This window comes from Netta rufina (assembly GCF_964035555.1).
Source record: "Netta rufina genome assembly, chromosome: 3".
Taxonomy (NCBI): domain Eukaryota; kingdom Metazoa; phylum Chordata; class Aves; order Anseriformes; family Anatidae; genus Netta; species Netta rufina.
Genome location: NC_140125.1, coordinates 111,943,202 through 111,969,215, shown reverse-complemented (window position 1 = coordinate 111,969,215; position 26,014 = coordinate 111,943,202). Strand labels below are relative to the sequence as shown.

Here is a 26,014-nt window from a genome sequence, read left to right as displayed (position 1 = left end):
AGGCTGATAACTGTGTAATGGGGTTGAGTGCCAGGAGACCACGATCAACCATTATTTTCACTGGCTTGATGACAGACTGTAATCCTAAAGGTCCTAGTCATTCTTTTCTACCTATCCCCACCAAAAAAAAAAAAAAAAAAAAAGCTTTAAAAAATGTAAACTCTAAGAAAATGCAGCAATCAACAGGCAGACAGGATTTGTTGAGTAACTCACTGGAAGCCTTTGTTGTGCCTAGGAACCAGCAGCATGGAGATTGCCACGTGCTATGGAGGTTGGCCTGTAATGGCTCTTCCCTTCACAAACAATCCATTTCTCGGTTTAGAGGGCAAAAGAATGTGAATACCAAAAATGTAGGAAACTTAAAATGTAAGGAGGAATAAACTGTGGTGCATCTACAGATGTAAAAACGCCTCAGGGCAAACTAAAAAATAAGTCAAAGCCTTTGTGTTTTCCTTTCACCAGGGAGAGACATAGATCTTTCCCCACACTAATAATATCATTTTTGTCAGGAAAAAATGGCTTCAAAGCCAAAGCAGCATGATCTATCAGTTATCAGCAAATAACTAAATGTATCAGGAACTGAAATGTGATCAACAATTTGAACATAGTCTTCTGTCGTGCTCTGAAGATACATGAACATCACTGCATTCTGTCTGCCTGGTTTTCTGTTTTCTGCTTTCATGTTGTAAGCAGAGAAATTAGCTGTTATTCATACATTGGGTTATCTATTGCATGTGGTACCAACTTCTGATTCTGACATTGACCAAATATGTTGTGGTTAACAGTGTGTAACTCGCCATTATCTAACAATCTGCCTAACAATCCACTTCCCTCTAAAATGAGATGACAGGGTTTATACTTTAAAGTTGTTAAATAAATAAATAAAAATAAAAAGATTTAGTGTTTCATTTATGGCAAAAAGTTGGTCAGAGACTTTCAAAAACAAAAACCATTTCCTTTTTTTTAGCTAGTCCCACACTTGGCTGCTGTTTCTGGGCTTGTCCTCTGTGACTGGTTCCAGAGAGAATTATTGAGTAACTCCATATACCTGCTTCTGGAGAAATTTCCAAGTTTTTGTCTTTTAATTTTGCAGACACCTTGTGGATGTGGCACTTAGGAACATGGTTTAGTGGTGGACATGGTAGTGATGGTTGGATTTGATGACCTTCAGGGTCTTTTCCAACCTAAATGATTCTGTGATTCTGTGATTGTATGTTCAGCTTTTTAATTTATTCATTCTACTATTATCTGAATTTTTTATTTTTCTCATCTTCAAAGAGAGAAATGCTGAAAGTCTGAGTCATATCCCCAGTCTCTGAAATGCAGCAGGAGTTTTCTTCCCTCTCAGTCCTCAGTAATTCTGCTTAGCCATGCAGCTCCATGCAGTCAGCCTCAGACCAACAGGCTGCCCATGCTCCTGACTGAAATTCAGTATTCACTGAATTAATTCAGTATTCACATTAATTCACTGTAAGGTAGGCACACCTCAAAAAAGTAAGATTTCCACAGGGCTCTATTTGGTACATGTTTTCTGTCTGCAGTCTAGACTTGTTCTTGATAGTAGCTGTAGAGGTAGCAAGCAAGAAACCATTGAGGAATCAAGTGACCAAGATATGATGATAAAAGTCAACACAAAACTGGCAACACAAAACTTTAGGACTAGAAACATGTAGAATTTTCAGAGTTTGATGTTAAGAAAGATTGCTAGTTGTAGTATGCCACTTTTCAAGATCTTGTGTGTCTTAGGTGTTGATATCTTAACTTCTAAACTGAATCGTGGAGTATACCAAAGAAGCATGAATGGAAGTTTAGATTAGGCTTATGGTGCTTGTCAGCCTACTTGGCCAAAGTTCATGCCTGATTTTCAGGTCCAAAGAAAGCTTTTTGAAATTAACCTCGCAGTGATTTGGTTGTTTTATTTTGCTCACTAATGTATTCTGCCATATTTCTGTTACACTGTGTTAGCACACCATAGCTCAGCTCACATTAACCACAAATGGAAGCAGTAGTTCATCATGCTGTCAACACCTGGAAGTGGGCAGTTGAGTCCTGGATTTGCCTGGCTGAGTTCAGTATTGGACCAAAAGGTGTAAACATAGAAAATTAGTTTAGAAAACAAAAAGATTAAAGATTGCAACGTGGCTGTCTAAGAACAGAGAAGAAAGTGGATCTACACCAAACAAAACTGATGGATAAATCCACTCGTTTTGTATCTACTGAATATAGACCAAAGACTACACGCTCACAGTTTGTCCTGTATGATTACTAAATGCCTCACGCGAAACAGAAATAGGGCTACTAGAAAGATGAGATATAATGTGGTAGTTAGAGCTCAATTTTGGTTTCAAGGAGAGCATTTAGACATACATGTATATATGTCTTTCATTCTTAATTCTGCCTTGTATATATTCTGAAGACAAATAATGCATTTCTGAACAATGCTGACCATACCTCATATGCTTTTTGAGTGGGTAAAGCAGGTCGATATCATTTGCTCAGTCCTAGAACTTCATAGGAAATACTAGAATATGTATAGTTCAGCACTTTTTTTAATCAGGAAAATTTGCAGTCCAGAAATCTTGAAGATCAAATGAGACCAGTAAATAGTAGAGTGATAATAAAAAGCACAAATGTAAATTTAATTAAAATTGATTTCTGTTACAATGAAAATAGAGGTCTGACAAAATCAGTGGCAGTACATCTGTCAGAATGTAATTACCTAGTCTAGTCTGTGAACACAAGTTTCTTTTTAACTTTCTTTTTTAAGAGTAAGGATTCAGAGTCAATAATAACATTGCTTTAAGATTAGCTTGTTTAGATCATAAGCCTGTGATAAGAAGGCTATAAGAAAAAGGGAAAAACAAGGTCTCAGGACTTTCTGAGGAAAATTATATTTTGTTCATAATATTCACAAAAAATTACAGCTTCTGCCATTGTCCTTAGTGTATTTGCTGTACTGCTCAGTCGAATATAGAAACAACGTGATAACTAAGATTTTTGTCTGTGATGTTTCAAAGTAGGGAAGCGTAAGTAATAATTTTCATTTGAAGAGACTTGATTTTTTTTATTAGTGTATTTCATTGCTAATAAAACATCTGATTTCTTTTCAGATGTATGTAGTCAGAATTCAAATACACCTATAAAAATTATTTTTTTCTAGGAAGTTAAAAGATATTAAAGTAGCCAAATGTATAAACAGAAAAGGACTAAAAATAAACTGAAAACCGGAATCTGTGATCATTCATCAAGAACCCAAAGTAAAACATGAAAATGAAGAGGAAATGAATGACTAAAAATAAAAAGATGGCCAGAATGGTGAATACCACAACAGGATTTATTAAGTACAGTGTATTTTTACACATTTGTTCATAAAATCTTGTTATTTTGAATCACTGAAAATTTGGATTCATATTGTAATAACTAAGTTAAATGATTCTGTAAAAGTCAGGGAATCATAAACATGGCAAGAAGTGAATTTCAGAAACAATTTGTATTTATAGCACATGTTTTCAAAAGAGGTCTTCAAAAGAACCCGTTTGAAAGCTAGGTTTCCCAAAGAACTTGTTAAGCTGAGTGGTGAGATCTTTTACAACTCTGGCTGTAGATGTGCATGCATAGTACTTGAAAATCTGAGCCCTGCATCTTTGGAGAGTTGGACCAAACAATCAAAACTCAGTATCAAGATATGTTCCACAGAGCTTCAATTTGTTTTTTTTTTTTTTTTACTGCATGTAGTATTCTTTTAAAGAAGACAATCAAGCTAGAAATCAGTACTTTAATTTACTTTATTTGATTTAAAATTGAGTAGAGAATGGGGAAAAACAGTCAATTAGGGCATTAAAGAATCATCCATGAAAGGAACATGTAAAAGGACTTTGTGGAGGTTGTTAACAGACTTCACAAACATGTGGTTAAGGTGTGAGCATGGTCAGTAACTCTAATAACCAATATTTATTCCTAGAAAATATTAAAATATGTTAAATATTAAACTGCAATTTCTCCTACAGTCCTGAGCTCTTAACAAAGAAGTTGAACTGCCTCATCAGCTCTTGCACTTCATTGTACGTGACACAATTATTCAAGCTGTTGAGGGCTTGGCTTGGGTCTCCCACTTAGAAGAGGATGCTTAGAATGGACAGTGTACTAATTAAAAGTATTTTATACTGTGCCATATTCTTAATTTGTTCATTCTCCATGATTTACAGCGAAGTTTAGGTATGTTTGCTTTAAAGCCTCAAGCAGAAAAATGTGTTCCTCTGCTTTAGCTTTTATATTGAAAATGGTGCATCCTGTTTGAAGTGTGTAGACCAGGTGTGAAAGGCATTGCAGACACAAACTGGATGAAAAACAACTTAGAGTGCACATTTAAGAAATTTCTAATATAATATAATATAATTTCTAATATAATATTGAATTAAGTTCAGATAAAGATTGGATAATTTTGTTTTGATTTATTTTGTTTGCTTTTCCTATCTTTTTCGTATTTCTTTTATTGTTGATAATTTTAGGGGAATTTTTGCCATTGCCAAGATGGATCTTTTTATATAGCAGAGGATGTGTCAAGTGACTGTTACACCTATGTTTAGAGAACTGAATCAAGCCCTAGATTTCTCCTCAAGAATCACCCTCTGTGCTCTTTAGAATGAGGAATCATCTTTAGAATGAGGAATTCGTCTTCAGAATTAAGTGCAGAAGTCCACTTCCCTTTCCATTTATTTCAGTCTATAAATATTTGAAATCCTTGATTTCTATTGTTTGGATACAACGTTATTTAACTGTGACATTTAAAAAAAAAAAAAAAAAAAAAAAAAAAAGAACAGGAATTTGCCCTTTTGTGTGGAATTCAGTGTTAAATATACATCTAAGTGGAAATCCAGAAACCACAAATGTATTTAATAAACTTGTTACCTTTGGAGTCCCATAAGAAAGTTCAATTAATGTTAATGAAAATATGCTTCTAATAACTTTGTTACAACATTTCTAGTCACTGGAAAATTGTAAGAACACTCTGCTCTTTTTCAAATTCCAAAATGAAGCATAATTGTGTGTAAGTCAAATTACCAAGTCCTAATTGTTCTTGAAAATGCTAGAGTGAATTTCTGCTTCTCTGTTTTTAAAAAAAAAAAAGCATTATGACTACTGTAAGTGTATTTTACTGAAATGAAAAGTACAAAAAAACAGATCTGAAAAAATACAATTTGAATTGTGACCTTTAATGGCAGGTGGCAGAGTTCAGACTTCTTCATTGGCACTGGCAATTAAAGGATACTCTCAACATTCCCTTTTTTTGTTTTTTTCAAAGACCTTTTTACCTGATGACCCGTTTTATTTACATGATAAATTGGATATGGTGTTTGCTCTTTTAGCAGATTCTTGCCCAGTGCATTGCACTGAAAGGAAGTTTGTATATTTCCCTTGGGAAAGTCAATGGAAGGATGGAAAAATAAGCTGACCGGGAGATTTCCACACTCCCTCCTCTCTCTTCTTCTCCTGATACCCTAGCAAGACATTGGGGTGCAAGTTCTATCTCGAACCTCAAATATATACCTAGTTTCTTTTCTTCCATTCATGGAAATACAAAGCAGAAGGTTGGGCTTTCCATTCTGTTTCTTCTCAGTATAGTTTGGTCTCACTTCTGTTTTTCACTGGTTTAGCAAATGAGGACTTGGTCTGCTCTTCTTACTCTCCAGTACGTCATTAAGTAAGCCACTTAAAGATGGTTAAAATGATAACGGGCTGAACTCTTGCCAATATTAAAACTTATCTTCGTTTTCCTTGTCCCTCTAGTAATCCTTCTGGCCAAGCAGGGCTACGGGCTTGAGTTGACAGGATGCCTTCTGAGGCCTGACTTCAGTGAGTGGTGATGTACACCCCTTCATTGTTGGAAGTGGAGTATTAAAAATAGAAGTCCGAGGATGTTGAGGCACTGTTGGAAAGTCATGGCCTTCCTTTTTCATCAGCAAAATGAGATTATAGTTTTAAGGCTGGTTTTTCATTTACCTTGTTCAGCCACTTTTCCTTAAATGCACTGTCATTGACATTTATTAGTAGGTATGGGTATACTGATGGATTTGAAAACTGTTGGTTCAAGACAGAGGAGAATCTGATTCTTAATACCTTCTTTGTGTTGAGCCTTCTCTTCATTGCACACATTAAGGTTCATCATAAGTGGTAAGTTTCCCAGGTCATATTTGTAAGGATCACATTTACTGGTCCATGTACTGTGAGGGTACCTGCAGATGCAATGCAGTGGTCTCATGGGAGTGCTACACTGAAAAATAATCCCACCCTGTACTTCCAACATGAAAATGGAAAGAATTTCTCCTGGAAAGTGGCAGCTGCACTCCGACATTCATGTAATGGGAGCAACTGAAAGCTTTATGGTGTGTAACTGTGACACTGCATTCCAACATAAGCTTCTCCCTGCCCTTCTTCCAACCAATAAACTATTCTTCCTCTCTCTTCACTCTCACCCCTCCTAATCTTCTTCTGTTTATATGCTTTAATCATAATAGCAACAAATCCATCCCTGCTGGTATTATCACACCGTTGCAAATTTTGGCTGTCTCCTTTGGCACTTCCCTTGTAGATGGAATGATACTGCCCACTTTGATGGGGCTTAATTCTCAATGTAAAATACTGCTCTGTCAATGAATATTTTCTCTATTAAACTATTTTCTGTCCAACAATAAGATACAGCTTTTTGGGAGAACAGTTTTCTCATTATTACCTTAACCCATAAAAAGGCTTTTTCTTTTTCTTGTTCTTTTTCTTTTTATTTTTTTCTTTTTATTTTTATTTTTCTCATTCTTTTTCTCATTCTTTTTCTCTTTCTTTTTCTCTTTCTTTTTCTCTTTCTTTTTCTTTTTCTTTTTCTTTTTCTTTTTCTTTTTCTTTTTCTTTTTCTTTTTTTCTTTTTCTTTTTCTCATTCTTTTTCTCATTCTTTTTCTCATTCTTTTTCTCATTCTTTTTCTCATTCTTTTTCTTTTTCTCATTCTTCCTCTTCCTCTTCCTCTTCCTCTTCCTCTTTCTCTTTCTCTTTCTCTTTTTCTTTGTTTTTCTTTTCTTCTTCTTCTTCTTTTCCTTTTTTGCTTTTACCTTTGCTTTTCTTCTTTTTTTTTCTTTTTCCTTTTCTTCTTTTTTCTTTTTCTTTTTTCTTAACTTTTTGTGAAAGACTTCACTTACCCAAATATTTGTAGTTCAGTGTATTCGTTTGCATTTCAGCTCTGAGAGACTTGAAAAATTTAATAAACAGTCCGTGTATTTGATATATTAAATATTTTTAATAATTTGCAAATAGGTCAGTATGTAGAGCAGACCTGTTGGGAAATGGTTTGTGGTGTTTGTAGAGAACACTTCGGAGTTCTTGTCTTTTGTATGTTTAGCAGAATTCTGGACTTTGGCTGGGAAAATTCTGGAAGTACTTCTTATTGGAAAATATTTCAAGTAATGTGAAACAACAGATCATATTTTCTTGTGACATGACCCACTTGTAAGATGAAGTATGGATAGTCCCTCTCCTGCCATCATTAAAAAGGTTTCAGCAGTGGAAGGCAGGTGTTACAGAAGATACCAACAGCCTTTTGAGAGGGGAACCTGCAACCGAGAAAACAAGATACAACTGAAAACTTACTGGTTTAAAAGAGAATTGTCAATGGTCTCAATTTACTTCTCAGTCCAAGAAGAGATTCTGTAACTATCATGGTGAGTGTTTTAGGGCAGCCTTTGTCTTCATCTGTCTATACAAGAACAGATAGAGAGAATCTTAGTCTCTCAGGCTGAGAATATCATGGCTTTGGTGAGACCTATATAGGCTGTGAACAGTCGTATTTAATAAAATAAATCCTTTAATCAGAATTTTTAAGGGGGCAAAATTAAGGCCTATTACATTGATGGAAATTTTGCCACTGGTTCTGACAAGACCAAAGTCACACTCATGGCCTTACAGTAGGTGGAATCACATAGGACCTGAAGCATTCACTGGGCTACTGGACTCTTTAGGACTCTCCAGTTATTAAACTTGTGAACAGCTACACTGATGGCAAAGATAATTTCTTACTCTTAGCAGCTGAAGTTACATAATGTCAAGATTTCCATGCCTCTCACTTGCTTTCCATTGAAAAATATACCCTGAGTTATTTTCATGCCCTTTTAGTGCTGCCATTATTAAACTTTGCAGAACAGGTTTTAGTATACTCCCAATAATTTTATGCAAATTAATACTGTAGAAGCCTGAACGCAATTCACATTTTAAAAGGACTCTTCATATAGCTGGTGCAATGAGTTCAGTCATAGGTTTCCACTATATAGGGCCCAGAATCAAATTTATACTAAGTCAATGGAAAGTGGCCTTGAAGTAAGCATGAATTTATTCGCACCTCACCTTGCTGCAAATGACACTCAGGCCTACATATGTTTGGATGTGATCATCGTACGCAGCACTGTGTTCATCGTTGCACTGAAGACTACAGCATTTGAAATACAAATTCATTAAAAAAATGCTGGTCCTTGAATTTTGCTTCCATCCAGGTGGAACTGCCAGGAAGCACTGGAGGCTTGAGGTATTAAAGACATAGTTCAAATAAAATTGAATAGTGTATGTTAAGTAGAGACAGTGCCAGGACATGGAAAGCCTTATGATCGCTGTAGAGCATTTCAAACAGCTGAGAATATTGCTTGCTATTTATATCATCAGGTAGAATCTGAAAGCAAATAGTAAAAAAAATAAACCTAAGTTTTCATTCATTTGAAAAGCATATGCACTGTATATATTTGAACACCACGGGTCAAATTTAGAAGTTGAAAGAAGGCATAGTAAATTTTATTGTAATACTGTATATGTTGAATATAAAGAGTAATAGACCAACAGACTGAGAGAAAACAATATTTAAAATGGTGTGGAGCAGATAGATTGACTTCTATTTCAAGGCATCCTACTAATTGCTTTTCCTGCTAAATTCTTCTATTTTTGCTACATAGAGAAGAAATAAAACAGTACTAGATGCACTGCTGAGTTGAGGATAATTTCTGCAGCAGCCAACAAATTGGCTGTACTTCTGTTTGTTTACGTGGGGGAGTTCTGACACTTTCCATCAGCTGGAAAGTTGAGTTTGTGTGTTTTCCTACCATTGAGCAGCATCAGCTAAGACTTAGCATCTATTTATACCTTAAATTATTCCCATCTTCTTTTTCCAGAATAGTCTGTAAAAGTACAACACAGGTTAGGTGCCCACAAGGTGCATTGGTGTATTCGTTTTGCTCCTGCATTTCATTAGTAAGGAATAGCATGGCTATTCTTGGCTGGTGTTTGTGCTACAGCTAAAAGAATGCCTTAGACTAACTTCTCCCAGAAATGGTGACATACCTCAGGCAAAAAATATACCAGGGACAGAATATGAAAGCAAGCCATGCTCCTTAAGTTGTTTCTAACAATTCTAACAATTCTAACAATTTCTAACATCGTCTGTGTTCCTCACAGACGATGACGTAGGCAAAGCAGAGACGCTTAACGCCTTCTTTGCCTCTGTCTTCAATGCCGATGATGGGCTTCGGGACCGAGGGTGCCCTGAGCTGGAGGACCGGGACGGTGGGGATGACAAACTCCCAACTGACCCTGAACGTGTGCGGGATTTGCTACTCCACCTGGATCCCTACAAGTCCATGGGTCCGGATGGGATTCATCCCCGGGTGCTGAAAGAGCTGGCGGATGTCATCGCGGAACCTCTTTCAATTATTTTTCAACGATCCTGGGAATTTGGAGAGGTCCCGGTAGACTGGAAGCTGGCAAATGTTGTGCCAATTTTCAAGAAGGGTCAGAAAGAAGACCCTAGCAATTACAGGCCTGTCAGTCTCACGTCAGTGCCTGGTAAAATCATGGAGAAGTTGGTTCTCGGACTTATTGAGGCGCACCTGGGGGACAGAGCAGTCATTGGTCCCAGCCAGCATGGGTTTGTGAAGGGTAGGTCCTGCCTAACTAACCTGATTTCCTTTTATGATAAGATCACCCGTATGGTGGACCAAGGGAAACCAGCTGATGTGATTTTTTTGGACTTCAGCAAGGCTTTTGACACGGTTTCCCATAGGATCCTACTGGACAAAATGTCCACCATACAGCTAAATAAAAACATCATACGATGGGTGAGCAATTGGCTAACGGGCAGGGCCCAAAGGGTTATGGTAAATGGGGCTGCGTCAGGCTGGCGGGCGGTCACCAGTGGGGTCCCTCAAGGCTCCATTTTAGGGCCGGTACTTTTCAATATTTTTATAAACGATCTGGATGTAGGAATAGAGGGTATTTTGAGCAAGTTTGCTGATGACACCAAACTTGGAGGAGTTGTGGACTCAAATGAGGGCGTAAAGGCCTTACAGAGGGATCTGGACAGGTTGGAGAGCTGGGCGATCACCAACCGCATGAAGTTCAATAAGAGCAAGTGCCGGGTCCTGCACCTGGTACGGGGAAACCCTGGCTGCATGTACAGACTGGGCGATGAGACGCTGGAGAGCAGCCTAGAAGAGAGGGATCTGGGGGTCGTGGTAGACAGCAAGTTGAATATGAGCCAGCAGTGTGCCCTGGCAGCCAGGAGGGCCAACCGTGTCCTGGGGTGCATCAAGCATGGCATCGCTAGTAGGTCAAGGGAGGTGATTGTCCCGCTCTACTCTGCGCTGGTGCGGCCTCACCTCGAGTACTGTGTGCAGTTCTGGGCACCACAGTATAAAAAGGACATGAAACTGTTGGAAAGTGTCCAGAGGAGGGCTACGAAGATGGTGAAAGGCCTGGAGGGGAAGACGTACGAGGAACGGCTGAGGTCACTGGGCCTGTTCAGCCTGGAGAAGAGGAGACTGAGGGGAGACCTCATCACAGTCTACAACTTCCTCGTAAGGGGGTGTCGAGAGGCAGGAGACCTTTTCTCCATTAACACTAGTGACAGGACCCGCGGGAACGGGGTTAAGCTGAGGCAGGGGAAATTTAGGCTGGACGTCAGGAGGGGGTTCTTCACAGAGAGGGTGGTTGCACACTGGAACAGGCTCCCCAGGGAAGTGGTCACTGCACCGAGCCTGGCTGAATTTAAGAAGAGATTGGACTGTGCACTTAGTCACATGGTCTGAACTTTTGGGTAGACCTGTGCGGTGTCAAGAGTTGGACTTGATGATCCTTAAGGGTCCCTTCCAACTCAGGATATTCTATGATTCTATGATTCTAATATTTTTCTGATTAAGTCATGAAAAAGTAAGGAAAAAACTTGGCTTTGTGAATGAGTCTGTAGGGTGGGGAAACGGAAAAGCGAGTTTGCTATAATCTGTTGTGTTACCTTGCACTACTTGGGATGGTACAAGAAATCTGATGGCTGGGAAATTATGAATCAACATACTCAAAAAGGAGGTTTACCCTTAAATTTCATTAACTGTTGTTCAGCTCACATATATTTAACAGGGAATTTACAAAAAAGAATGTGTCTAATATCACTAAGGACAGCATTGTCCTTACAACAGTTTAATCTTTCCTTTAAAAAATAGTTAATAGGTCTTTATGCTTTAACTCAGTTAGTATCACAGCAAAATACTGTGAAATTGTGAAGATTATGCACAAGTGCACAAAACAAATATCAGCATCATCTGTACCTTTCATTACTTTTTATCTTGAAGGATGTTAATGCTCTTGAAGTATTTGTAAACAACACATATATGTATTTATATATGTATGTATACTGTTTCCTGAAGAATCCATATAGTTAATACTTTATGTGTATGTCCAAACAGAAATAGACTGAGGTAAAAATTGTATGGTTGTTTGGATTTCTGTTACACTGAATCCAGCCTGTTGTAATAATAGGCTCTCAGAACAAAATTCCCCAAATCTCTAAAATCTCTGTTGTATTTCAGAGTGTTGGAGATGTGTCTGACACAGGTTGACCAGCTCCCTTAAGGTCCATATAGTCATGAAGTTTTACAGATGTGAGAAGGGATCTACAAGGGTTGTACCTGTGGTCCCAAAGAAACAAGGGTGTTCTCTCTCTCTATCACACACTGATAATTCTCATTTTGCCCGTTTTGCTCAAATCCAGAATATGAATTGAATTCAAACCCTACGTCAATCTGTTAAGACTACACCAAAAGTAATTTTATCTATAAAAACATGAGGTTAAGTATGAACAAAGGAGAGTACATCAGATGCCAAGAGGCAGAGACATCCCTGACATCAGACTAAGATAAACAGAAAACAGCCCTCCAACAGGAAACAGCCCTTGTCACACAGCCAACCTGAGCCGAGGGTGTGATGCAACACAATATGAAAGCAATATTGTTTTGTTAAAGTATGTTATGAATTTCAAGTTGCTTTGCTTTGCAGATCTCTAGAGGAGACATTGATTGGGGCTTGGCTACTACTTCTCCCCAGCCTCAGCTCTTGCTGACGGGGCTCTAGTTTGACCTTTGAGTGACAACCTTGCCAAGGAACAAGAGGGAGAAGGCTGTGAAGACAGCCGTGTCAGCACAGCACTTTGAGGAGGCAGCCTCATCTCAGACACATATTGTAAGAATTAAAAGTTTGGGTGTTTGGGAGAGAGACTTAAAAATGGTATCTTCATATTCTGTGTATTTGCCGTTTCTTATACGTCTTGTGAGTTATATTTGCACAGGTGGGGTTTAAGAAAAGTCTGCTTTTCTCAGTGGAGTAACAAAGTGCACAGTAGAGGGGTAAGGATTTCCATCAGTGATTTTATGAAGATGAATGACATGTCACCGTGGAGAGAAGTCACCCGCATTTTAGCTTGGCATAATACAGCTTATAGGACAGAAAAGCATTCATACTACTGTGCTGTGTAATTTCTAGCCAACCATGTTCAAGAAAAAGGAATTCAGACTGAAATAAGTAGAGGGAAAGCCTACAAGGATAATGAGGAACCTAAATTATGGGAGGAAAGGAATTCTCCATCAGCACTAATCTCTGTGATTTTCTTTGGCAGCATTTTCTGGTGGCTAAAAAAGAAAAAAAAAAATTCCTGGGATTTTCTGAATATTTTAATTTAATGACTTCCATATCAGAAAAGGGGGCCCATGCCAGTCATAGTACTGTGAGGCTGCCATATTCTCATCCTGTGCTCATCCTGTGCTGTATTGTGCGTTTTGAAGGGTTGGGTATTTTTCTAAAGCATCATAAATTTGTCATTGGTTGTCATTGGTTGTTAGAGGGTTATGGTAAGACAACAAGGAAATGCAGAGTGGCTGTGGACTGGGTTTAGCGATCATCTTGTGCTGGAATGTTTAAAACAGTTCATTTCTTTAACAGAATTCTTTTAATTAAAGTGAAATTTTTTTGACTATTGTTCTCAACTTCGTGTTTCATTCTTAATTTTTCAGAGAAGGGTTAAAAACTTTACAAATAACATTTTTGTTTCTTTTTTTTTTTTTTTCCTCTGGAAAAGGTAAAGTAGAAAGTCAAAAGTAATTGTTTACCATAAATGCATTTCCTGATGTGTTTGCTCTGTGGGCTGCACAGTCTGTTGTCAGGTGAATTCAGAACATGGCGCATTTGAATTTTTATTTGTTTCCATCACATCTACTTGTGTCACTGGTCCCACACAAAATATTTTCTTATCCTTCACATTTATAGCCCTTAAAAATCAGTAGTTACGTTCCACCACTCCATTCCCTCTTTGCTCCCATTTTGCCAAGTTATTCATATTTCTCTACATAAACATAACTTCCTTTAGAAAAAATTATCATCAAAGTTCTTCACTGATTTTAGGCTTTATTCGTGGCTGGCTTTCGGTTGAAACCTTTCTTTTTAGGATGTAGAGCACAGAATACAATCTTATTTGTCTCCCAAGGAGACAGAGCTTCCTCGGGCATTTGTGATGTTCTTCCTCACTATATGTAACATTAACCTGCTAAGCTTCTCTCTCTCTTGCTTTCCTCACTGTATCATATTGCAAACTTGCAAATCATCAGCTCTTCACGATTCCTCATGTGTCCCTTCAGCTGTATTACTTGCCAACTTTTTTCCTACTTGTTCATGTTCTGAATTGTTTTTCCTGGGCATATTTAAAGATAGCAGTAGTTTTGAGTTTGTTCCATGAGCTGAGCAATTAAAACACCAAATTTAGCTTTACAAAACCTCGTTATTGTACTGCTTCTTCCTATTGTTTTTTTGCATTTGTTTGCTTTTTTTTTTTTCTGTACTTCTGCTCGGAAAAACTGCATTAACTATCTTGAAACAGATAACCAGTTTGGATCTCAGAAAGCCAGTTTGGCATTCTGAGAAAGTTTGACATTCACTGGAAACTGAAATCTAGCTACAAAAGAAAGGTAGTGGCAGCCATTATGAAATTCTTCTAGCTTTTCTTCTTCTACTGCATCTGTAATTTGAAGACCATTTTTGCAAGCATCAAGCATATGCAGAGTATGTTTCTGATTTCTAAGCAGTCCAACATCAAGGTCACTTGATGCAAATGCAGACTTTGTTTGACTAAAAAGCAATGGGAAAGCATTATACAACTTTATCTGTATTTGAAAGTGCAAGTTATTACATAGCTAATCTGCTTCAATGGCAGAGGTAGCCTAGAACACAGGGTAGCAGTGTAGTTTCACAGTGCTGTCGCAATCATCATGCTCTGATGATGGTGCTAACGTGCATTTTTTGTCTTGGCATACTTTATAGATACGGTACATATAGTATGAAGTGGTTTAATAAGTTTGAAACATCCAATACTTCCAAGGGAATTGTTGTGTATCTGCAGCTTTTACAGAAGTAAATTCTAAACTTCAGTCTTTATACCTCGCCATGGTAAGCGACATCAGTAAATTCACACAGTGTTTTCAGTGCTGGAAACAATACAACCTTAGTGTGTCTGTGCACTCTCCTGGTGCATTCAGAGCCCTGCTTCTGTTGGTGCACATGAAGAACTCAGTCCTCAGCCGTATCCTGAGTAAATCTGTGAAAACTCTAACAGAAGGGCTTGTGATCAAGAGTGTTGAAACAATCTGTTCTCAGATTATGAAAGCCTGAATACCCTTTACTAAAGTAGAGTGGAGAAGGTGTTTATGAATTGCTATAGAGTTTTCTGTAATCTTCCTGCCTTAACAGTATAAATTTGTATGTGGAGCCATCTAACTTTGAATTTCAGTTTATTCATCTTTAAAAAAAGTATGGTAAGACGTCTCTGGGTGACTTAATTCTCATAAAGCACTTCGAAATTTCCAGGGGTAGTATTGTTTTTCAACTGTGTTTGAGATGTTTGTTCTGTGGCATGTTTAATATCCCCAAACATTCATTTGGGATCACAGGACATCTAGAAGGTAAAATAGAAGAAAGTGCACATCATATGGGATTGCTTCACACCAGGAGTGAAATAGTTTTTTTGTAACTTCTGTACATTCTTTCGTTCTTTTTCTGTCTTGAAATGATTTGGTTTTGTGTATATCGAGCTGTGACAGACAGCGTGCTCATGCAAGAAACAAAATGGCATCTCAAAATGAGCAGTTGAAGGAGAAATTCTTACAGATTTTAAAATATAATTTCTTTTTTACAGTGTGTGCAAAGGAAAAACTGAATAGAGGAGTGTGTTTAGAAAAGGGACTGAGCAAAGTGAGATGGCAAGCCTAGAAAGTCCTGTTTTGTGCAAGGAAAGTGTAAGCAAATGCCGGCTGTTTTGTCCGGCGCGTTTTCTTGGAAATCTTCTCAGCACAGCTGTGTTAATAAAGCAGGGTACGCTTCCCTGACCCGAGTTGTTTTGCCTACAGGTTTCTGCATACTGAGTAAAAGAAATTGTGATTAATGTGGCACTCTGTGTCAAGGGTAGACTGTAGATTATCATTAAGTGCATCATTATGTTAGCTTTGAAAAATTTACTAGGTTTCACCTGACAGATAATAGCTTTTCTTTTGCCAACACAACAGAGGAATAATAAACTAATACATGGGATGAACCAGATATATCAAAAGAAGTGTTACTTTTGACAGAGAAACGGCTTTTACTTTTCTTCGTTTTTTTTTTTTTTTTTTTTTTTCCAAAGGATTTTAAAGTAAAACTTCCTCACTTATTTTCTTCCCAGCCCTGTGATATGAAATCAAGCCTCCTTTCCACATCCTGGTGCTATCGATACGGGTCAGGGGTGTGTGGCTGCAGAGCCATACTTGGATGCTTTGGTACTTACCATGGGTCAGCGCGATGGCTCGCTTATAAAAAATAATAGATTGCTTCCTGCTTCTGCCAGCTGATTTCATCTCTGGAGTTGCTGTGGGCTGCGAGTTGCGTAACGGGCGTGGAATCCAAACCTTGAGTTCTTTTTGTTGGTGGTTATTGTATTAACCGTTCCTACACCCCCAGTGAGGAAAGAACAGATTATTCAGCAGGAGCAAATGCTTTCCAAAACGTTCTCCACTCAAAAGTCAGAGCGAGCCTTCAGTGACCATCAATTGTGCCACTAAAGCAGAGTGAACCAGCAGGTTAGTTTTGAAGAAGTTTTAGTTTCTGGTAGTGTAGGAGAAATATTTTCTTCAGTGAGTCAGACTTTTATTATTTTACAGCTGCAGTAGAGAAATCTGAACATGCTCAAGAGGTGTCATGGGCAGGGACAACCTGTCCATTGAGAGCCAAGGTATGTGACCAGCAAAGCCTGGCTGCAGTTAATGGATTCATCTACTTGGAGTCTCTTCTAAACCAAAAAATAAAAAACACAAGATCTTTAAAATGACTCATACTCCTTTCTGACGTTCATATCAGGCTTTTCACTTCCTGCCTGCTCTTCTCCCCCATTTTTTTTCTCTTAGTAAAATGGCATTATATATTACGAGCAAGCAACAAAGTGGCACAGCTCTCTCCTGGCTCATTTTAAATGTCTACTTAATCTCAGGTGCCTGAGTTTGTAGCCATGCATAATCAAAACTACTTGATTTCTGAAGTGTTGAGCTCCTCTCATTGACTTCACAGGAGTTAACAGGTCTGAAAACCATGTCACTCTTTCGAATACTGATTGTAAATTGCACCCATTTGTGAGGTGTTACATCCTCAATATTGTCATTGACCAATCCCTAAAACAAGTAGCATTACCCACTGAAACTTGAAATCATAGCTGCCAAATGTATTTCAGCTCTTTCAGTTGAAGGCATTAATGAAAAATATTAGTCTGTTTTTTTGGCTGGATCTGATCTTCATACTTTCAGTGTCTTTATATAGAAACTGTTTAAACATTTTACAAATATCCTTTGTTTGTGTGGTCAAGACTAATAAATTGTGCAGAGATAAACAGCAATTTGTTGTAAATTTAATTGTTTAATGTTTTGTTCTCTGTTCTCATTGTAATCAAAACAAAAGATTTCCAACTCTTTTTGCAAATCCCAAACCGTTGAAATAACCATTATGCACTAAAAACTTGAGTAGATTCAGTTGTTGCTGTATAGCCTGTTCTGGGCAGAGTCCTGGGCTTGTGGATGTCCTGACTCAAGTTTCAGCTCCAGTTTCCTTTGGAAAAAGTGGCCACTGAGTGTCATAGCAGTTGTGTGAATGTGGATGTCCTGTCTCATGCTTGACATGCTCACATCTAGAAAGTGAATGTCTTTACAGGTAGGATTTTTTTTCTGATTTATAAGTGCAAATGCTGGATGTTAGAATTCAGACTAGTGCCTGAGCTCCCTTCAGAGTTAGTAAATTGGATGTCCTCTTTCTGTGACTGCTCTTAGCTTTTATACCACCATCTTGTTTTAAATAGATTAAAATCTGGATAGAAAGCCAAGAAGTACAGGAATGTGCGTAAGTTCTTAACATAGGTAGTTTGGAGGAAGCCTGTGTTTTGTTCTTCAATATTTGCATGAAGCAGTGATGACATGAAGCAAATCATACTCATTTAGAGATCCTGCTTAACCAAAGCTCCTTGGTCAACATCATTCTTTCGAGGACTCACTTTTCCTTTGAAGTAAGTACTTTCTCATCTCTCTGTCATGTAGAACTTGCTGTGCAGACCATACGTACCTGAAAATTGATAGCTCTAGACACCAAAGTATATAAACAGTGACAAAAAGGAATAGAATAGTGGGTAATGTTACATTTTTTTGTTGTTAACAAGATCTAAACCACAAAAATTTGTGAGATGCTGCATCGTATTACCATCCCTTGAACTGCTGAGGTCTTAAGGTCTATGTAATGTAAAGGGTTAAAAGTAGATAATGGAAATTGAAGAAGCTGCCTGCTGACAAGACAAAAGAAAAAACACGCCTTATGCCCTGAACTTTAACTGTGAATGTAGGCATTATCCTGGGGGCTGAAATCTTGCACTTTAGTATCATTTTAAGTAAATAACTAGTAAGCAAGTTAAAAAAAAAAATAAAAAAATTTACAAATATTGTCTATTGTAAAAACAATCAGCAGTGACAATTTCAGTATAATGTAGGAATATATGCACTGTTTTTAGCAGTTTGACCAAAGCACAAAATGGGTAAGTGATACAATCTACATACAGTTCTCAGCAAATCATCATGGGAATGGGGCATGTTTGCCTTCAGTAGGTTCACTGGGTGACTTGTAGAAGTCCCCAGATCCATTCAAGTCTCTGTAAGTAGTGCTTCTGGTTAGCCAGCTCTCTGCCTTCCCAAGTGCTTAACCAATAAATATCCCTAGCCTTTGAATCAGGGGTAATTTGAACCAGGAGATTTGGATTTCTCACCCTAGTTATCTGTAACACTTTTTGTATTTTGATTTATTGCTATCACAAGAAATTTCTATAATTACATGTGAGAAGGATTTCCATAAACAAAGGGGTCATTTGCCTTTACACATTACTTAATGATGTACAGTGTGGCATTCATAGCTGTGAATACCTGGTGCTTTGTAATAGATAATGCTCTCCATCTACAGAATGACCAGTTATATAGTAATTCTGGAAGTTGTAATGTGAATATAATTGTGTGCCATCTATGTGATTTCAGCTGGTGTAAATTGCAACTAGATGAGATCCTCACATTTGACAAGACAAAAATGATTTTAACTGATGTTGAGTGTTTGAATCTTTTTATTTTCCTTCATTTTACCTGTATAATTCTAATTCACTTATTACATATGGCTTTTACAAACATCTGTGTCATTATAATAAAATATGTTAAGTCTGTTGTATCCACAGTGGTATTGCAAAGAAATTGAACTACATCTTTAAGCAATTCAGCAGGCAAATGCACATTTCAAAATCCTGGCTCAGGAATCTAGCTGTAAACTAAGAAATAGCTGATAAGTGTTTGAAAAATATAAATTTTGAATTTCTTTGTTATTGTCTGCCAAAGATTAAAGAAAGAAATTAAATAAAATTACCCTCTACATTACCACCATCTTTTAAATTTGTATGCCATTAAAAATGCAGGAATGTGAGGGCTTTGTAACAGCTTTCTTGGTTTGTCTTTCTTTTGCCTCCAAGGTTTAGCAACTTCCCCCAGTGGTTAGTACAGCACTCCAAGCAACTAATCCTGTATCTATAAACTGTAATGTCAAAGGATTAATGTGTGCCTGGGAACGCAGGTCAAATCTGCTTTAGATCACAAGAGTTTGAGTTCAGCTCCTAGCTGAAATATCACGAAACTACCATATAATTTAGTACAAGTCTTGCATTCCTATACTTCAGCTGCTGGTTGCCTTTAATAAAAAGAGGCCCAGGACTGATTTCCCCGAGAATGTATTTTTCTTTGTCTAAAACCAAAGTAGTATCAGCTGGAAAGTAGAAGGATTTCTTAAAATAGTTCTGTATTCGATATAAATAACACTTTCAAAGTCTGCTTTTAAAGTACTGTAGAAAGTGCAGCACGGCAAGTTACTGCTATTTCCTGAATTACTCCCGTTTGCTGTGTTACAATGCCCAGATTTCATGAGCATCCCATCATGGCATGCCTTGCCTTCTGCCCAGAGAGCTGCTGAGGGCATGGTGCTGCACACAGGTGCAATGGCATGCAGGAGCTGACTCTGATTCGAGAGTAAAGACAAATATTTGAAAATATTTTTTTAAATGCTAATTTAATTTATGTATTATGTCAAATTATATATGCAGTAAGCAGACATGTATAACTGCATCTTTTTCTGTTCATGCTGAGTCTCCAACAAAGCACGGTGATTTATGCCTAATTATCTGCAAATGTAATATCTAGAATCTCTCATGTTTTGCATTCTTGATAATTCTGCAAGGTACAGAAGTTGTGTGTCTTCAAGGCATTTTCCTATATGAATTCTTCTAGTATGTTTATACTTCCAGGGAAAAGTGGCAGGTATTCTTTAATAATATTTGATATTAACATAGAAATATACCGGAGAGTAGGAGTATCAATTTGCTTTTTCTTAGTGTGGGTATGTTTTTTTAATTAATTTCGTTCTGTTTTAAGGCTGCAGTATATTCTGTTATCATCAAATAAGATAATGTATTGGTTTTAAAATACATCTATTTCAATTTGGTATGCAGAAAGCAGTCGTGTGTACCACTGTATGCACCTTAGTGAGGGGGCTGCGTGCTTATTCTTTTGCCCTGACCAGGCATACCTGTGTGGAACTGCAAATCGGAAAACCTGTGTGCTCTCAGACTGTAAAGATACTGTCTTAGCAGCGGAAACTTTTAAATGTGTTTGTTTTACTCGGAGAAAGCAGTTAAAAGAGCCAGGTGCTTTGCTGCCATATCGCTCTGCTCCGGTGTGCTGCCCTCTTGTGGGGCCAGCTCCTGCTGGGCCAGCCCGCTGGGCTCTCCTGCCCAGCACCTTATTTCCCAGCTAAACACATCCCATTCTGACCGGTAGAACCCAGCATGTCATAACCAGCTTCTTGTTTGCCTCATTTTAAAAAAATAATAATCATCTGGGCACGCCACGAAGCCTGCCTACGTGTCTGCACCTGGCAGACCCAAGCAGGCCCCGTTTGCCACTTTGCCTCCTAGGTCGTGCTGTGGTGCTGCGGGACGCTGCTGACAGTGGTTTTCTCTTGGCCCCACAGGTCCTGCGCTCCGTGCTGCTGTTTCCCACCATAGAGCGCATGGCTCAGTCCCCGCAAGGCAAGCTGATGACACCCCTGCTGTGCAAGCTGCGGTACATCCTGTACATGCCCGTCTACCTGCTCTCCTTCTTGCCGGAGGGGGTCAAAGCTTCCCTGGTGCGCTTTGCTCTGCGAGGGATGAAAACCTGTGACGAGTCCTCTATAACAACCTCAGTAAATCTCTTCAGCGTGGATTGCATTGGTGAGTGCATTTTTTTTTTTATTGCACCAACTTTTGTATTGTTTGAGTTGTGTAAATGTTGATGTTGTACACAAATGCTCCATACTAAAGCGTGAATCAATTTTTAAGGACAGGTCTAATCTTTCCTCCAATTAAGTCCGCAAAAACAAGAAAATCATAAACGATTCAATCAAAAAAAAAATCTTAAGGGGGAAAATAACAAATAAAATACTTTCCTAAAGAATATATATTTGTTAAGAAAACTAACCTATATTAATAACAGTATTTTGTGTGATTAAACCACTGCTTTACAATCTAATTTATGTTATTTATCCCTTCTTACCTTTTGCTTTTCTTTCATATTGGGTAGTGAAAATAAATCAATAATCAGTTTAACAAAGGGTTCTTCACATCTGTTTTTTTAAGCTATGATTTAACTGTCTCAGTGGATTTTGTAATGTGAATTGGAATATTGATAAACTTAGGAAAGGGTCTTCAGCCTGCAAAACCACAGAGAAGTTACTTTGTGCAAAGAAGAATGTCAGTGCTTTTTGGGCAAAGACAGAAGATTAACGTTCTTGCAGTGATATGGCACACTGTGAGCATATTTTGCACATTCTAGCAACAGGAACAGCTTTAAGAAAGGGAATAATTTCAGATAAATTACATTAAGTTTAGAATGAAAACCAGAACATGGATTGTGCTATACTCCAGGTATTTTGGTAAGTTAGCAGTTGAAAACAATTTGGACTAGAATTGACATGCTAACACAGTAATAATAGCAAGAAGGAAGTTTAGATTGCATTAATAGTAGTAAAAACACATTCCTAGATTTCCAGTTGTGTTCTGTCTTCTATCAGTTAATTTTACCTCCTAATCGACCAAACAGATGTGCCAGAGTGATTCTGTACTTGCAGCGAGTCCCTTTAACCTCAGCCCATATCTGTGAGTGTGTTGCTCTGTACCAGACTCTCTTGTAGGACTCTGCAGAGACTGAAAGCAGGATGGGCAGCGAGGGTTTTTACTGTCAAACCCCAGACAGTGTTGTTTATGTTGCACAAATGTGACAGAATAGTAGTTGCTGCATTGTAGTACCCTGTACCTGACAAAACCAGGCTCCTAGTCAATAATGTAAACTTCTGATAGGAGTCATATGGTCTGCTGATTGTGTTCCTGTTAATTTATGGTAATTTTATGATGCCCAAGGAGAAAACTTGCATGCAGTCATATGTACATTAGGACTTCAGGCTTCTTCCTCTGCTAATTTATTCTCAGAGAAAGGTATGTGAAGGTCTGTGGGGTCATGTCTCTACAAGCCAGGAGTCCTTCTCTGGTCCACACAGATAAACTTCTACCTCTCAAAACAGGTAGCCGCATCCAGAGTTGTATTGGAAATGGTCCTTGGCCTGTGTTAACCTCCAAAAAAAGCGTGGCCAGACATTGTTTGTGAGTGCTGTTTGGCCAAGACCACAGCACTGCCAGGAATAATTTAAAAGAGCGGATTTTGAGTGCTGCTGTTGGAGCCTGACTTGTCAAGCTGCTCAGTCCCCTAGTGCATCTGTCCTGGGGTGTCTGCCGGCTGTAATTTTCTGGTTGCACCCGTGTCTGATCTGTGTCCAAGCTGCAAGGAAAATAGCAGCAAAAGTCAGGCTAAAGGGACTTGTACTCATAGGATGTGATCTTTGTCTATGCTCAATTTATTGACTGAATTCGTTATACCAGAATGAAAGTCTTTGTGAGCCAATGTCTTGTAAAACTTGCACAAATAGGCGTTATTGATGCAACTCATTCCTTTGGGCTTGTGATATCATCTCTCTTAGCAGAATTCCCCTTCGGTTCCATCTTCGGAAACTGATGATATTTTACAGCCCAGTGACTCAGGACCACATGCGTGGATTAATAATTGTAGGGCTTTCCGGATATTGCCTGTTAGCCTTCTCTTGTATTCTTTGTGGACAATAGAAAATGTAACCCTTCAGCAAGAATTGCTGAGCTTAGCATTACAACTGAGACTGTCCTACAGAACTGCTCATCTGCAAGTGAGTGAAGTCCCTGAATTTGTGGTAAATATTCTTCTGATCGACTCCTTGTCCCTTAATAAACTGCTAGATATGGTTGAGAAATGTTGAGCAAATGAAGTTGTTTCTCCTCTCCAGGAAGGTTGCATGTCAACTCATTAAAAATACACATATTGCCTTTGGCATGTACATCTGTTGCATTACTGTAATTGTAATAAAAGCTGTGATTAAGAGCAGAAAAGATGGTAAAAGTTTCCTTAAAACTAATACGTCCGTTAAAACAAATCAACCTGCCAGGGATTTGTTACCACATCCAAAGCTTAGTCACAACAATGTTTTTTCTCCTCTGAAAGGAAATGAGATTTGAAAACTTAATTATAGCGGAACTGTAAGACTTAGTGCTGCTCCCATTGAAATCAAGAGTGAAAAGCTCCCTTCAGTGGCAACAGGATCAGGGCCCCTAGCTGAAGGACTCAGTCAGAGGGGTTAGGGTGTTGTGAAGGAAGAATTATATTACCTGTCTATCCAACTGTTTCAAATTAAGTTTGCTCCTGCTTCTTATCCAAACTCATCTTTCCATTGTCCCAACCTTGCAACTGATGGCATGGAGAAGCCCCAGTCAAACAGCAGAAGCTGTTGTGATGACATTGTCCAGAAAGGTAACGTGGTATGAAGTCTTGTCCTGAAGGGGAAATAATAGGAGGAGGAGAGACAGCAAGGACTGTGAAGAAAATTGATTGTAGGGAAGGATAGGAAGACATAGCTTAAAAATAAAAATAAAGTTGCTAGAATTAAGCAAAAGGGTCTAAAGGCAGCTTGCCTACCTGGATTTTAAACTTCTAGCAAGGGTATTCTGGGGCAGAAAAAGTATTAGAGCTAACAAACTGGCATTGAGATACTTGTATTCATGAATGTATGGGATGAATAGACAGAAAAATTGGACCTGAGCGACCATGAGTTATCTGAAATATCATGCTGTTTATTCAGCCTGGCAAAACAAGGATACCCCTATCTAGGACAGCGATGGTTATTCTACAAATCTTGTGTAACTCTTCAGTACTGGAACACTTTGGCACTCTAGCCTGTTGAAATTTGTAAACATTTCTTTGGTGACAGATGCCAGTAGCAGACTTACAGTGACAGTAAACCATTCTATCTACATAGGACAGGATTTATTGTCCACCAGTTTGACTGGCAAACTTCCTCCATTTGTTTCTGTAGAATTTCCACAAAAGCACAGACATTACATAATAGGTAAACACTGCAAGGCTTTTTCGGGAGGCGGGCTCAGGGGTCAGAGGTTAACATCTGGATGACAGGGAAGATACAGATAAGCATAATAGCAAGAAAAACCTCCAACTGGCCCAAAGGGGGTCGTCCTTTGTGATCTTGAACCTGTGACTTCCCTTGAGGAATCTCCCTGTTTATTTAACCTATTCACAGAGTAGGGGACTACAGAAATCTGGGAGGGAGGGAGGGAGGGAGGGAGGGAGGGAGGGAGGAGAAGAACTCCTTTGTGGAATTCAGGCAGGTTGGGGAGGAGGGAACTTAAAAACCTGAAATGAGGATTTCAGAGGTGTTTAGACTATCACACAAGTGAAAGCTGGAGACAGAAAGATTTTCGTTTTATTTTATGAGTCCAAGAGATGTTGTAAGAAGACAAGGAATTAAGATTGAACAGCAGAATTTAGATTCAAACCGTAACATGTTCCAAGTGTGCAGACATTCAGATTTCATGTGTAGTGTTTATATTTCATCCACTTTACAGAGAACAAAGTGCTAAGGCAGTGTTAGGCAATCTACTCTGATGCCTGAGTTAGGAAACTGTATATAGTCCACAATCCTGTGCAGGATGGTTAGATTCCCAGCTATGGAAACCTAGATCACCTCTCTCTGTTGGCTGTACAGGGTAGCAAAATTACATGCTTGGAATGCCGTAGAGGAGAAAGTTTTCTCATAGGATAAAATCTTCAGAACTGGCAAAAAGAGCATCTGTGAAATGAATTTGTATAAAAAGCCAGTGAAATGTAGTCTTCTAGTTGTTGCAGACCACTATGGAAATGGAATATAAGCTTTACATTAACTGAGATATTATAAAATTTCATCTCCAGGGAGCCAACTGGCAAATTTTATTCTACATTTGAATTATTCCCACCTTGGGAGTTCTCATGTCCTGAGATCTGCTTCTATTCCAATTCTCTCTTCTTAAACAAGGAGATGTTAAATATGACACTAAGAGTAGTCTTCATCTGCCCATGTGTAAACATCATGCTGTCCAAATAGTTGGCATCTAAAGCAGGTCAGGTGAATCGCACCCTACAGATGACTTTTCTTTACAGACTGCAAAGGGACCCTATCTCTGCTAGGCACCTAAACTTAGAGGAGATAAATCCCTCTCTGCATCTACTGGCTGTTCATTTTGCAGCTGAGATCAACAATCAATGGGATCAGAATTGTACCCTTGCTGCTGGAAGGAAAGGCAGATATCCCCACGCTCTGACTGCGTTACAATTTATAACTGCTGGTTTCTAGCGATAGTCTTGTCATTTGCTTCCTACCTTATTTGAAAACTCATTTCACTTATTCAGCCCCGCTTCCTGACGACTAAAACAGGAAATTTTTGGAGAATTCTATTGTGAGGCTAAACTGCTGTAGAAAAACCCATCTAACTAAAATGTTCAGGTAAGGACACTGTGTGGTGTTATTTTCATGACACACATGAACCGCTCCAACTATGCAACTGATATTTTTTGGAGCTAAAAATGACTGTTTAAAGTATTAGATCAGTATTTAATAAGTGAATTCACATGAAATGATGAAATCAGAGC

At 38.4% G+C, this 26,014-nt stretch overlaps 1 protein-coding gene across 2 annotated transcripts in view; it reads left to right on the top strand.

Moving 5' to 3' along the window:
- LDAH (lipid droplet associated hydrolase) overlaps positions 1 to 26,014 on the top strand; it is a 120,534-nt gene that overhangs the window by 64,304 nt on the left and 30,216 nt on the right. For both annotated transcript variants that reach the window (XM_084284985.1, XM_084284986.1), the window contains one exon: positions 20,949 to 21,189. In XM_084284985.1, the coding sequence (XP_084141111.1) occupies positions 20,949 to 21,189 (241 nt within the window). The remainder of the gene's footprint in view (positions 1 to 20,948; positions 21,190 to 26,014) is intronic.